Here is a 14,857-nt window from a genome sequence, read left to right on the forward strand (position 1 = left end):
AGTATATTCAGTCCTCCATTCCTTCCCCACAACCAGAAGTCTTATCCTCCTGCACTTTTCCCTGCAGCATCTGCATTTCCCAGACCTCTGCTTTGCCATGCTTAGCCTTGCCTGTCTCTCCCAGGAATGGTCAGCACTTCTGACTCAATTCAAAGCCCTTCATTTCTGCTTCAACCCTTCAATCTCCTTTGTTTGGACACTTTGCATTGTATTTTTGTTTGCCATCCTCTTACCTACCTCAGTCAATGTTTCTCACTGCACAAATCCTTTTTCCTCCAATTACTGAATATTTTTCCCTCCTATGTCTAGAACCTCTTTTTCATCATTTGCCTCTTCTGGTGGGCAACGAAACAACTGCAAGTCCTCCACATATATTCTTCATTATCAACTATAAAGCAAAATTATGTCAGTCAGTTCTAAAAGTAGGTGAGGAGTAGGTTCATCTAGGTGTCTAGATCTATAGTTTGGGTAAGAAGCCAGTATAATGGTTGCACTGTATGCATTCTCCAGAAATGAGAGTAAATATTTCATCAGAGGAACCAGAACCACTAACCACATCTTTAAAACACTCACCAAATCTTTCAAAAGATTATATAGCAGATAGTGAATAGTTATGCACAGCAAAAACTTGTGCCCAGAAAGCTGGATATGTTAGATAAGGACACAGCTGAGAAGAGACAAAACGAACACTAACTCTTCCTCTGTCCGGATACAGTGACATCGGGACAACGTTCTGCTGATGGAGCAGTTTACACCTTTCCTATTGACCCCGGAAAATCTGGCTCTTGCCCATTGGAATCTGGCCTGAAGGCATTAGCTCATTTCACAACTATCTATCTATTATCTTTGTATTTATAGAACTTCCTTACATTTTGCTCCAAATTACTCTTCGCTTCCTTTTTCAGTCCCCTAGTTCCAGAAAATTAAATGACAAAAGTAAAGACTTGTAGGTCAACAGTTTCTGTTAAGACTCATGTTTAGACAGGGGCCTGAATCTAATAGGTACTGATACTGATATTAGCAAATTTTCTCTGTAAACTGGTATTCTTTTGGAGGAGGAGGGTGCTCCATTCTTTGTATATGTGTTGCCATGGCTCTATCACTGTCTGACCTCAGAGAAAGTTACAATGGTGAATTTTTCCACAGCTTTTTCCCTCCTTAAAGGAAGTTACTACTTCTTCCATTATAGTAAGTTCAGGAAGAGACTCAATTACTTTTTCATCCATCTTATCGGCTAGAGATATAATGAAAATAGGTGAGAAAAGGCAAGACATTCTCTCTAAAATACCATCCTACTATAGAGAAAGCAAGGGCAAGCAACTGAGAAAGTAGGTGTCAACATCTTTGGAGAGGCATTTTACAAATGCTATTTTGTTGCATGTAGGACCAAATCCAGAATCTATGTGGAAGCAGGACAAGTTGACAAATTGTACTTCCCACATTTCTGTTTATAGCCGTGTAATGCTGAAGGTTCCTTGGTCTGGCAGAAAGATTGCTTTTACCACTAAATTCAGTGTCCAAGCATTTGATGAGTACCTCTTTCCTACCTCCACAAAAGTAGTCTGTAAACTAGGTACCGGACCTATCTTGTCTGATGAGCATTCTTGGAGTTGGTCTATTAGCTGGGATTTGGTAGGAAAAAGTGGCAATGGCAGCTTTCCTTCAGAAATCTAGCTGCAGGAGACTAATTTGGAATAGAAAAACCTACAAGTAACCATGAAGTTTGAGAAGAAAATCCATCAAATTAGGATGTATGGAAAACTAAACTTTCTTGTAAATTCCTGCTGCACCATAGGGAAGAAGTGCAGATCATAAACTGTGTTTCTTAAAACAAGTTGTTCTGTTTGTTTGGGTTTTTCTCTAACGAGCTGTTATTATGAATAGAATGAAGCTTCTCTAATAACAAGCAGGTAAGTATCCACACAGCACATTCACTTCTTCACTCACAGAGTTCACTCATAGGCAATGATCAATATTGGTTGGACCAATATTCTGAAATTAATCCCAGCTGTACTCAGTTTCAAAGAGCCATACTGGTACTCCAGATAATTCTCAGGAGATGTCTGGGGAGCTCCTCAGAGGGGCTTTTCAACACCAGGCACCAGCCACTGCTGTCTCTGATACAATCCAAGCTCTCTCTGCTGATGCTCATGGGCACTCGAAACTCCGTACAGACCTGGTGAAATCTGGGTTCAATTCTCACAAATGCAACAGGACTGCTAAGGCTTATCAGTCCTTGGAAACATTCACTGATTAAATTCTCATTAGGCATATTTCCTGGGTTTGGCCTACTGTTTTCTGGAAGCCACTTCTTCCTCCAAAATTATGCATCGGGTGGAACCAATTCAGACGAGCCAGACAGAAGGGTCCTTTATGGAAGGTGTTACAAGAGTGGATTAAATCATTTTCATCTGCCCAGTGCTGCGAGGATCTCAGCTGAAATACTTTATCCACTGGTGCAGTGTGCTGTCGGAAGGACCTACATACCTACACAGGGTCTAGAGGGGAACAGCAGAAGGGATGAGAGACCTGGAAGATGCAGCCAGTGAAATGCAGAAGGAAGAGTTAGTGTTGCTATCAGCAAATATTGAGAGGAGATATGAAAAAGCTATCAATATATAAAATCTGTCTCAGAAACTACTAGTGCAGACTAGCACATAAGTAGTCTTAAATTAAAACACTTTCATTGAAGTACAACCTTTAAATGTTAGAGATAAAGAAGCAATGACAATAGTTTCACAGATTGGTAAGGAGCATTTAAGAACATGGTAGAGTAGGTAAAGTGGATGCTCATTTTTGTATAAAAAATCAAGAGTCCCATCCCTCCTTTCTCTTTTTTCTGTTATGATAAACGGTTCTGTTTAGGAAGAGACACACACTTTTACTTAGAATCAGCCTTTTAATTCCCATTTAGTGAACCAATGCAGAATAAAAACTTATTTACATGTTTTTCATACACACACAAAATATTTTAACTTAAACAAAATTAAAACCTGTCAAAAGATTAAAATATCAAAAAGTATCAAATTAAATAAGGACATCCACTGCACTAAGAGCTTTGAGCCATTTTGTTGTTTGCATTTTGCATAAAAGACACTCAGAAAGTGAAAATTAAAAACACCTGTATGTGAGCCTGTTTTAAGGTCTATGAAGCCTGAGAATATACCAGTAGACCAGTATAAGATGCAATGCCATCAGTGCCATCATGATGGAGGTCTAGAATGAGACTCAAAGGTTTTAAACAGACTTGAACAGGGAGAATTTGGTTAGAAATTAAAAAAGACATTCTAAAGGTAAGTTTCATTCGGCTTTGAAAAAATGGCCTAAAAGTTTATGAAATCTACAAATGCATTGGAGATATCAAGAATACTTCTTTTGTCAATGTTCAGGTGTGAATTAAGTATAATTTCTCTTTCCTTCCTGCCCTTTTGCAGCATCCTTTGAGATCCCTACTTGACTGTTTAAACTACTTGACTGCTTATGATAAACCACTATATTCACAATACATTCCCACCTCTCATCACAGTTGCTCTTTCAATACATATGTTACAGAACTACAGCAGAAGAAATACAATTTACACTTTGATTTTTATCAGTCATAAACAGAGGAGGAAATTATGTTAATTCTGATATTATGGGCAACACAAAGAGTTTCTGTGGTACCTCAGTAGCAAAGAGAAGACATGGACCCACAGCTCTGGAGCACGTTCCCTGGCTGAGGCTAGGACCTGGTCTTGCTTCAAACAGGGATCTGCACCAGGTGAGCTTGGACATCTGTCCAACCTGTGTAATTCTTCCAGTCTGTGCTGGACATCAACAGGACACTTTCAGGGTACCTACAGGTCTGGATATACTTTTTGGAACATGCTAAGGACCATATTCTCACAACTGAATATGACGAACACAGTTCTTGTGCCTAAAGATGATGCTGGACATGCGTGGCGGCTGGAGCTGCCTGAGTGTTGGCTAGCACGACATTGCTCCAGGTCCATGTGAAAGCTCAACCACCCTCCCAGGTACTGAAGTCTGTGAGCAGATCTCTGTATCTGCCTTGCAAGTTTGCTTGCTCCTGCTAGTAGAGAAAGCAAGAAGCACCCATGCAAAATTAAATAGAATTTCCACAGGAGAAAATTGCTTTCCTTAGGAATTCTTGTATGCCAACACTTTAATTTTGTTCAAAATCAAGCCCAAGATTACCCAGCCTATTAAATTGTTGCGTGCTCATTTTCTTCAATATTGGTCACAAGACAATTTGATTCATGAGTTCCAAGGTCACCACGGTATATGGCATTGTCAAATCCAGCTGTAAACATTTGTCTATCATGTCGTCTTTTATAGAAACAATACAATGTGAGGCCAGTGCCAGCTAGCAGAAGGAAGATCAGTACAAAAATCATCCCACCTAAACCACTTGATGATGAAGCAGTAGCTTTGTTTCTTGATGCTGTAGAAGACAAAACACAACAATTGCTACAAATGCCCAGAGTCTGCTGTTGCATGCAACAAATATCTCCCTAAGTAAGCAACTGAGTTAAAACAAAAGTACTGAACAATCATAATAGCAGTTAAAATTGATGCATGTTCCAGCTAAATAATGCAAAATCTGGCTGAATCTGTTCTAAGGAACATTATGTTGTACAGCATATACAACTGGTAAGAAAAAAAAAGAAGACATCCAATTTAAAAGAAGTGCTCTCATTTTAAACAGATTTAAATTAAAATAATCATGACAGTTAAATGGATATTTAAATGAAAATGTCTGGAGGAAATTCCACTTGTAAATAATGAATGCCTATAAACCTATTGAAATTTCTGTTTATTTGGCTTAAAAGAAACCAACTTACCATTATTGACAGGTGAATCATGGGTTGGCTCAACTTCAGCAACTTCAAAATTAAAAAGATGTATATTATACAGTTTGAAAGTAACAGTTCAATGAAATAAATACTGCATATATAATTTTTATTTTGTGTTCATAACAAATTTTAAATAATCATAGAATCATAGAATGGTTTGGGTTGGAAAGAGCTTTAAAGATCATTGAATTCCAACCCCCCTGCCCTGGACAGCGTCACCTTCCAGAGACCAAGTTTTCTGATGCTTTCTTCTTGCTCATCCAGCAGATCCCAGCACAATTCATCATGGTGGTACTGTCCCCACCAGCAGCACCTACCTTCTCTCTGCAAGAGCTCGGTGACTTTGCACTGCTTCCCCTCAGCTTACCTATGAGGAGAGTATCTGCCTATCTTCTCAGCACTCTACAGTTTAATCATATGTTCATCATCTACTGCTCCTTGCACTCTAACCATAATATCCATGAATCTTCTCTGCACTCTCAACAGATGATATGTCCTTCCCTACCCCAGGGCCCAGTAAATGCCCAGAAGTCAATGCTTTTAAATTGAGGGGTGGGAACAGTGACTCAGATTATTCGCCAACATTATTTCTCACCATTTTAAACAGAAATTACTCTTGGCTTTGATTCAGATGCATATGCATCAGCATCAATGCATGAAGTGTACCCAGTGCCTAAACACTGATGGCCTGATGTATATCAACCACTACTTTGAAAATAACCCAATGCACAGAAATTCAGAACTTACTTTTGGGGATTTTGCAAATAAAATTCTGGTCAACAGAGCAGTAATATGTTCTCCAGGTTCCACTTGAAACGTCCATATCAACACAGTGCTCATCAAAAAGTACTGTAGGCTCTCCTTTCTCCCAGTTGACATATTCTACTGCACTTCTGTCCATCCATATCCATTCTCCTAAAATCAAATGTATTACCTAGTGAGTGATTGAAGTGGAGAATAACTTCTAGTCTACTGGTCACAATGACAGATCAGATCAGATCTGGAATTTATTAATTGATTAAACTGGTATCACAGAGCACCTATTTCTCACTCTAGAGAACTTATTTCTCAAACTTTTAACAGCCAGAACTTTTCAAGTGAAAGTGTACCAAACACAAATGCTCACAAAGTGAACTTCATTAGTGTTCCCAGCTGTCACTGATGTAAGGAAGATCTGTTCATCTTCCCAGGGACCTTTAGCTGAAGCTTGCACCCAGGACTGTGCCTGGGAACCTTAAGAAAAGCAGAGCACCTGGACAAGCCAGTATCAGCAGTGTGAGCATACAGAATGCTCAGGAGATTTTCTTTATGGGTATATTCAAGTTCAGCAAATAACTACTTTATTAGAGCCGGATTAATTAATTATCTTTGCAAATTGAATTAGCTCTCTCTTTAATCATCTCATCTGCTGACTGTCAATCATCTCCCATCAATTAAGAATAAGAGCTATCTTCCTTCCCTCTGTGTGTGCTTTTGTGGCACATACTTTTGTGGTATATCCTGGTATATCCAGCTGCCTCAGTGCCGCTTCCTCTGTCTCTCCCCTGCAGCTGCACCTCCCTCCTTCCCCTGCTTGCACAGAATAGAGCACTGTGGCATTGTAGGGGACAGGTCAGGAATAAGTCACTGCTTTTGTAGTGCTCATTTTCAGCTAGAACAGATCAACCTGGCCCACCATTCCTGGTGGTGAGAGACACAGACTTGAGCAGAAGTTGGAGCCCAGTCTAGACTCAGTATGGAGGTTTACCCCCAAAGTCTGCCAAGAAAAACTGGATTCAGAATTATACTATATAGAATATAGTATCAAATTTGCAGTCGCAGCAGTCTAAAAACAAAACAGCCACATTAAATATATTTGGATAAAAATGAAATCTTCTGCCGAAAATTTATGGAAAAAACACTGAAATTTAGATTAATAAATTTTTACAGGCAGCTCATATGAGATGCTATACCCTGTGTTGTCTAGAAATAAAATTTAAATTAAATTTAACTCAGCATTTAATGACAAGACAATATTTTGCTTAAAATACTACAGTGGTTGAATGTCAAGTAATTTGAGTTTAAAAAGGCAATAGGAAAAATTTTTAGTCAACTACTGCAGTGCTAAGCTAAAACCTTTTACAGACAAATATATTCTAATTGCAACAAAGATACAGAAAACAAAGACCTCTTGGTGGTTTAGCAGAAAAGCTATTGAATGTTTATAAGGTTTTTTCACTGATTATTTATTAAATATTTAGCATATTTGTACTATTATTTAGCATGTTAGTAGTGCTCAGTATTCATTCTGTTTACTCAGTATCTATTTTCATCTCAGTATGCATTGTGAAATAATTACCATCAATATTTTTGAACAATCCTATCCAAAACTTTCTGAAGTCACTTGCAAGTGGGGACAAGTAAAGTAAGAGAAAATTCATTTCAGCCGAATCTTCTATGGAAACCAGAGAGGCACCTGAAAATATCAATTAAAGTTTACATAAAATTTCAGTGGGATTTTTCATTGTAAATTAATTATCTCAGCAAAAAATCATTACATGCTCCATGATGAACATTGCCATATAGTAAAAATGCTTGATGATAAATTTAAATTAGATATAGCTTATAATTGATACACACATTAAATATTATCATTTGGTTCCGGATTAAAAAACCAAACACACAAACAACCTGTAAAATATCCTAATTTAAAAAGGGCACCTACCCATTTGAATACACATCATGGAAGCATCAGGCCAACTTTCCTCAGAAGTGGTGTGAACATAGTAACAGTGCCCACGGAAGGGAATCCAAGATCTACCACGCTTGGGCTCAGGACACTTCCCAGGAAGCTGAGGTGGTTCACTAGGTATTAACTCTATGAAGACACACAGGTTTCAGTGGAGTTTTACAACCTAAGGGAAACGTGTACTCCTGAACCACACATCAGCCCTACAAATATGACATTTGTTCCAGGAAAAAGAATATCCCATAGATTTAACTCATTATAAAGTATTGAATTAAGCTTGAAAAACTAGTAATAAACTGTCCTGGTTGGAGCTGGTTCTCCAGTCTGCTAAAGGAGGCTTACAGCAGACTAATTGCAATTGTCTTCAACACTGCAATTTTTACCTAAAATTTGTGAAACAGAATGAGGAATGAGTCAGCATACATAAGGGATCTCAACAACACAACTCTGTGGCTTGTGTCTAGCCAGTTTCTAGGTGGGTCTCATTAGAAAAGTGAGTCAGAGAAGTTGTCTGTACCTGCCCTTGTACATGATACAGCCTAATCAATGTAAAATCATAATTTGTAGCCTATTGCATCACCTGATTAAAGCCAAAACAGAGCTTAAATTAGAATAAAATTTGCTGTGAATTATGGTGCAGAAATGATGAATTTTGTATATAATTTGTAACATGTTTGAAAATTGCATGCAATATTTGAGCACAGAAGTATTTGGGCAGAAGCAACAAACTAATTGATTTGGCTCCTACACTGACAGAAGTTTCTTAACTCACAATATTTCAAAACATACTGGTATATTTATAGTTAGGCTAAATTTGATTGATTCTGTAGTTCTTGACAAACATGGATGCAAAAAACCACTATGGCATGTGGCATGAAGTATTGCAGCTGTCTTTATATATATGTGTGTTGACTGGTCTGTGAAATGAAGAGTCTGGAAATCACAAAAGACAGACTGGATCAGACTGGATCTACTCCTTAAAAAAATAGCAGTTTATAACAAGGCATACACTGTCTATCACGACCTTTGCATATGTGGAAACAGTAAATTCAAATAAAGACATTAACTCAAATTCCAACCTCCCAAATCACATTTGTCCAATTCAGAACTTACCATTGGATTGCTTACAGAGAGATAGAAATGTTTCATTGCAAGATGCTGTCTTCCAAAAACCATCCAAATCTAAATATACACAGGCTTTGTTTTTATTTGGTTCTCCACTGCCCCAGTTAAGATACCTGCTCCTCCTTCTGTCTGACCATACGTATTGGCCACCAGTCTAAAAGCAAATCACAATCATGATTATGTCACATACAAGAATTAGATTGGAAGAACGTTAAGATTGCACTTGAATGCATGCAAAAGTTGGGAAAAAATGAGAATCATGGTTTCTTGCACAAGATTATGTAATGAATGTGTCAGAAACTGGTCCATACTCCCACTCTCCACAGCAGGTAGGTGGACCACATCTGCGGTCCTACAGATGTTTGGTGTGCAGCCTACATTATTCAATTCATACCATTTGTCTCATGCCCTAAGTAGGCAAAGGGTCTTGAGGTAATAAATGTGAATATACAGATGAAGATTTCATCAAATGAGTCCACATATACACACAGATGAAATAAAGATTGCAGAGAAACTATTCCTCTAACATAGGCTTCTTTTTGGTATTTAGAAAGCAAAGAGGAAAATCTGAGGTCTTGCTGGGGAGAGAAAACCGATGAGGCTTTCCTTGGGGCTGGACCACAGAACTCTGCCACACATATTAACTGGGCTTGTGGTATGTTTGTGGGTCTTGCATGGGCCAGCTACCAGAGATGAGCTAAGCATGTATTTTGTCAGTGGATTTCACCAGTGTTTGCAGAGGATAACTAGTATAAGTCGCACCCATGGCCTCTGCTACCTCATCCTGTGCAGCCTAGATCCTTCCTCCCATCCTGTTCTTTGTGCCATTTCCTTTCCTGTCTGCTTTGAGACCCTTGGCCATGTTTTATTTCAGATTCCTGTCTAATCCCAGTTTCCCAGTGCTCTCACTGAGACGCAGCACCAGTTCCTCTCACCTCAGCACCTGGGCCCTCTCTCAGACCTGTGTCCCACCTAGCTCTTGCTCTACCTCCCTCCACTTGATTTCTGCCCAGATTCAATTCCAAAAAATATCCAGCTATATTTTATTTATTCTTTTTTACATGCCTCTGTTGATGCTTCCCATTTCAGACCTTTCCACTCCTAGCTGAGTTTGTTGGCAGTTTTACACAAGGCACCAGCTCCAGCTCCAAAAGCCAGCCTAAGGAGTCATCATTGCCAGAGCCCTGCTCCTTCCACTGTTGCCCAGCATGAGCTCTTGTACTGCTGGGCTGTGAATTGAAACAAAAATTTGAACTCACAAAGAAAGAACTATGTTTAACCACTCTTTTTCTTTTGTGTGCTCCACATTGTTCCTTCAGAAACAGCACTGCTCCACCACAGGATCTTGTGGTAGACCATGGAGGAGGAAGTGAGAGCTTCATTGCTGCTTTTACAAATGAAGCCACTCAGGGCTGCAGCTACATCCTTGGTGGTCTTTGAAGCGTGGGCTGTGGCAGTTCTTGTTTACACTATGGACAAACATTTTGATGTGTAAATCCCCTCAAGTGGAGGAAAGTCAGGAACCTCTGCAAGATTTTGATTCCTGTCACACATCTATGAATCTGACCAATAGCTCACCTAAGGTAATGCTATGAATGTCACAAGCAATTGGGTTGGACTCACCATGTTGCTGTTGAGGCCAATCCATACAGGCTCCCCGTGGTTTAATATTTGTAACCACAGGAAAGATTCAGCATAAGGATCCAGGATACTGGCCAGTTCTGCAGACTGGTCCCTGCAGGTCTTCTCTGCTTTTTCCCAGCTCATTTTGTAGTTGATGACTTCGTAGCGGTCATCACCATAATTGTTAAAGCCAAACCCCGGAACTGTGGGTTGGGGGTGCAGCAGTTTGGGGTCTGTAACAAGCAAAAGAACAACCAAAATCTAACTTTATACTGGCTCAGACTTATAACAGAGAGAAGGTCTAGTATACTGGAATTGTCCTGTAATTAAGAGAAATTGAAACAACAAATTAAAATACATCCAAAAATCCCTGCAGTGATGAAAGCCACATATTCATTTTTTGTGACAAAATTTTCTAATACTGGTCAGAATGACTATTCAGCATAAGCATCATGCCCAGAAATACACCTTTTAAGCACAGACCTACGTAAATCATATTGTATTATATGCAGGGCATTAAAGGAAACAATTCCTTCCATTTTTTCCATTATATATTGGCATTTGTTGTATTTCTGACAAGGAACAGGGTATGATAAATACACCATGAGCAAGCAGAGCAATGCAACTGCTGCTGCTGAAATTGTCTGAGAAAGAATGTAAAGGAAATCAAGCAGGGCAGTTTTAAAAAAATAAAGAACTTGCAGTATTTTTAGTATACCATTAAAAATTCCAGTTTTGAAGATGTAAAGACAATTTACTCAGCCACCTTTGATTGCTGAAAGTAGTAAACTACATGATGATACATAGATCTATTTTGTTGTTGTTATTATTTACTATTCTAGTTTTTGAAATAGAAAAAATTAAGAGATTTTCTCCTAAGAAATAAAATGTGTGATCATCTCGTTAAAATGGTCCATAATGCATGTGGTACTGTCATTAACTTAAGTTAGGTTAGGGCAGAATTACAGGAAAGTCACTTTTAGTGCCAGTTTGAAATTACCACAATAAATCAGGTCTGCTAGAAAGCGGTGAAAGAAAACTCACCAGAATTTTTTTGGCAGATATAACTTTTGCTTGCTTTACATCCTTCATCTTTCCATTTCCCTGCCTGTTCAATAGGGTTCTTCATCAAAAAGACACAATCATCCTACAAGACAAGTGAGATTAACAAGAAAAAAGATGTGGGTAGGTAGGATGCATTCCTATTTCTGGATACACAGACTCAAGTATCACATACAAGAACATACATAGGAATAATATGAAGTTCATAAAACTCATACAACCAATGGTCAGGCACATTGTATGGCAATAAGCCTTTGCAACTCAGCCCTAGGAAAGTCTGCCCTTGGATGATAGAGGGAGTTGCAAAGCACAGCACAGAGGCAGGAGGATGTGTCTGGGGCTACCTGGACGTACACAGCTCTGTGCTTGGCCCTGTATGTGTGTGCCTGTGGGCAGGTTCCCATGTGTGTGCTGGGTCTGGCCCTCAGGTCTGTTGCTGTTTTCCTGGAAGATGTGGGGAATCGCTCCTCAGCACTGAAGCTGGAGGGCTGAATTCCTGGAGGGCTGAATTCCTGAAGGGCTGAATTCCTCCTTCTGCCCCGGCTCAGGACTAGGAAGCAAAGTGGTCACCACAGTGCAGTAATGTAGAGGCAGTTTTTCAGAAACAACCTTTTGTTGGAGAAACTCCCACACCCCTTCTGCTGCGCTTCAGACTCTTCACCTTCCTCCTCTCCTCCCACAGCATGAGAAGATGTGGCTTGGCCTCCTGCAGGGGGAGGCAGTAGCTGTCCCCTCCTTGCCTCAGTATAACCTTATGCTACCTCCAGACCCCTTTCTGGCACAAGCCCAGGTCTTGTCTGCAAGAGACAGATGTCGTATGTGCAGTGATTTCTGGAGGGGAATGGTCACAGCCTTCTGCAGAAAGCATAGGCATGTGTGAGATGGGGGAGCCCTGGAGATTCCAAAACCCAGCTCTAGCCTGATGGTAGCTGTACCTCAAAGAATTTTTTTCCATTTTAACTGAATGTGAAGTAATACTCTTAATAAAGAGAGAAACTTGGTAGAGCTAGCACAGGAGTGTTAGAATAGAAACAACACTATTGGGCAGTATTCTACATTGGCCATTTCACAATTACTGAGTAACACTAAGTTTTGTCTAACAATTATACACAAAAGGTATAGAGATGCCAGAAGTTTCAAAGCATAGAGAAAGAATTTTTCAAAATTAAGATTAGGGGAAGATAAAAATTAGAAAGGAAGACTCAGACTCCCTCTTTCGAGTATTTCATCCCATGCATTTATCTTGATAGGCTCAGTGCCAAGAAATGTCAATGCATCTAATTACCTGAGTATTTTCATCAAATCTAAATAAAACTCACTGCATCTGGAAATTATATCATTTATGCTATGGTTAATTTGAATATCCTGATAAGTCACGGTAAAGTGAGGGGAATTACTCACGTCTGAGTTTTGCATAATTCTTTCAAACCTCTGTCTGGACTCATAGAGAACCATGACAAATACAGAAGCTGAAAAAAAGTCTGTAGATACATCTCCCACACTGATACTCTGCTTTTGAAAAGCAATGAGACTAGTAAAAATCTTCATAAAGGAAAAGACAGAAATACAATAGTAGCTACATAGATTTTGTTCATCTACCAAAGTTGTAACGTTTAAGTGACAAACAGAAATTGATGCTTACCATACTATAATAACTTCGGGAACCTTTTGCCCAATTTGTATAGTCTACTGGGCTTCCATCTGTCCACAAGTATGTGTGCTCCTGATTTATGTCATTCAGTCCAATCCAAGCATCAGTTGCAGCATTTTTTAAGAGGGACATAAGGAAAGCTGAAGGGAAAAAAGAAAACTTGTATAAGGAAGGAAACTGAATGCACTCTTCCCCAATGCCACAGACTCTGGAGTGCCTGAAACCAGGATGGTGAGTTTTCTCTTTATAATAAAGTGCCAATCTCATGACAAAAATAAAATTTATATATATTAATGGATATTTAACATCAGTCATCTGAAGTTAAAATTGGAAAAAAGTGTATACAAATTCAAGGATGGGCAAATTTTTAATGAAACAGGAATTTATTTGTACACCCTACTATGTTGTTCATCATCTGAGGAAGCATGGAAAATGTTTTAATATATTACAGAAATTAACATGAGTACACTAAGCACATAGAAATTGAGTCCACTGAGTGTGCACTCCCTCTTCTTCTTTGGTTACTTCTTTTTTATCCTGACTTTTTAACTTAATTTCTAAACAGGCATAACACAAAATAAACCTTTCTTAATAACCAAGTATGAACCAAGTATGAATTTGTGGAATACCAGATGCTGCTCTCCTTAGTTCCTGCAAAGAACTGCTGACTTTCCACTGAAATAATCTCCTTCCTCTGCTACAAAAAAGAAATTTAAACCACCAGCACTGAGGTAGGAGATGGTCCATGAGCATCCCTCAGGACCTGAGGCAGCACATCTCCCAGGCAAATATGGGGCCTCTTAAAACGTTTGCAACATGCTGAGCAGCAAGACCAGCAGATGCTGAGGTGCAGCAGAAGAAGGGGAACAGAGGGAAGCTGGGACTCCGGCACTGGAGCCTTCTGCTGCCTGAGGATGTGTCCTCTACTGACACCTACAGCATCTGGCTCAGCAGCTAGGTGCCCAGTGATTTGTGTTTGGATATTACTCCTTTTGTGTGCCATTTTGTGGCATAGAATCATAGAATTGTAGAATCATGGATTGACCAGAGATGGATGTCACCTCAAGGACCAGCTAGTTTCTTAAAAAAAAAAAAAAAAAAAAAAAAAAAAAAAAGTGGAAATCTAATTATATTACAAGCTTCTAATAAAAAATCTTAATATTTCAGCAGAATGCCCTATTTTAACCTTCAAACTATGATTTTAAGATTTAATCAAGATACTAAAACCTGTGCAATCATTTTTCCAAAGGTGCAGTTTCTCATTCAGCATAAATTTCTATTGATATGGAATAAATAACTGCATAAATGGCAGAAGCTCTAACATATTTTTAAATCTTTTTACCAGAAATTACATGGTGTGTCATCATTGTCAAAACATTGGTGCATTATACCTTGCTCTTCCTTTTTTGATATAGTAACCAGATTTCCTCCAAGATCAATGCAGTTGTTTCGTGCAGCATGCCATGTCAATGTATCATTTTCATTAAAGCCAAAGACTTTAAAACACTGAAAAAGAGAAATATGCCAAATCTGAATCTAAATGCTGTTTTAATATCTGATGAAAACATCTCTGTTTGTAACAAACAAAATAAACTGGATATTTAATGTAAAAGGGGAGGTTAGCTAATTTAATAATACTTTCTAGCTTGTCTTTAGGTTTAAATGACAAAGACCTATACTAGAAAAGGGGTATAAAACCCAATATTTTGGCATATATTTAAAAGAAGGGATATATCAGTCTATTGATCTCAGCAGAAATTGCATTAAACCTTCTGAGCATAATTCTGAGATGTGACTGTCAGAGGAATGCTG

The 14,857-nt window shown here is 38.8% G+C and overlaps 1 protein-coding gene across 1 annotated transcript in view; it reads right to left on the reverse strand.

Moving 5' to 3' along the window:
- Positions 1 to 4,785: 4,785 nt before the first annotated feature.
- The window catches only part of LOC119695333 (macrophage mannose receptor 1-like), a 28,215-nt gene continuing 18,143 nt past the window's right edge, over positions 4,786 to 14,857 (reverse strand). Inside the window, exons 21-29 of the mRNA XM_038123608.1 lie at positions 14,437 to 14,551; positions 13,037 to 13,185; positions 11,377 to 11,479; positions 10,333 to 10,565; positions 8,698 to 8,863; positions 7,561 to 7,713; positions 7,195 to 7,311; positions 5,604 to 5,771; positions 4,786 to 4,886 (exon numbers count right to left, since the gene is read on the reverse strand). Coding sequence (XP_037979536.1) covers positions 4,801 to 4,886; positions 5,604 to 5,771; positions 7,195 to 7,311; positions 7,561 to 7,713; positions 8,698 to 8,863; positions 10,333 to 10,565; positions 11,377 to 11,479; positions 13,037 to 13,185; positions 14,437 to 14,551 — 1,290 coding nt within the window. The 3' untranslated portion in view covers positions 4,786 to 4,800. The remainder of the gene's footprint in view (positions 4,887 to 5,603; positions 5,772 to 7,194; positions 7,312 to 7,560; positions 7,714 to 8,697; positions 8,864 to 10,332; positions 10,566 to 11,376; positions 11,480 to 13,036; positions 13,186 to 14,436; positions 14,552 to 14,857) is intronic.

This window comes from Motacilla alba, chromosome 2 (genome assembly GCF_015832195.1).
Source record: "Motacilla alba alba isolate MOTALB_02 chromosome 2, Motacilla_alba_V1.0_pri, whole genome shotgun sequence".
Lineage (NCBI taxonomy): Eukaryota > Metazoa > Chordata > Aves > Passeriformes > Motacillidae > Motacilla > Motacilla alba.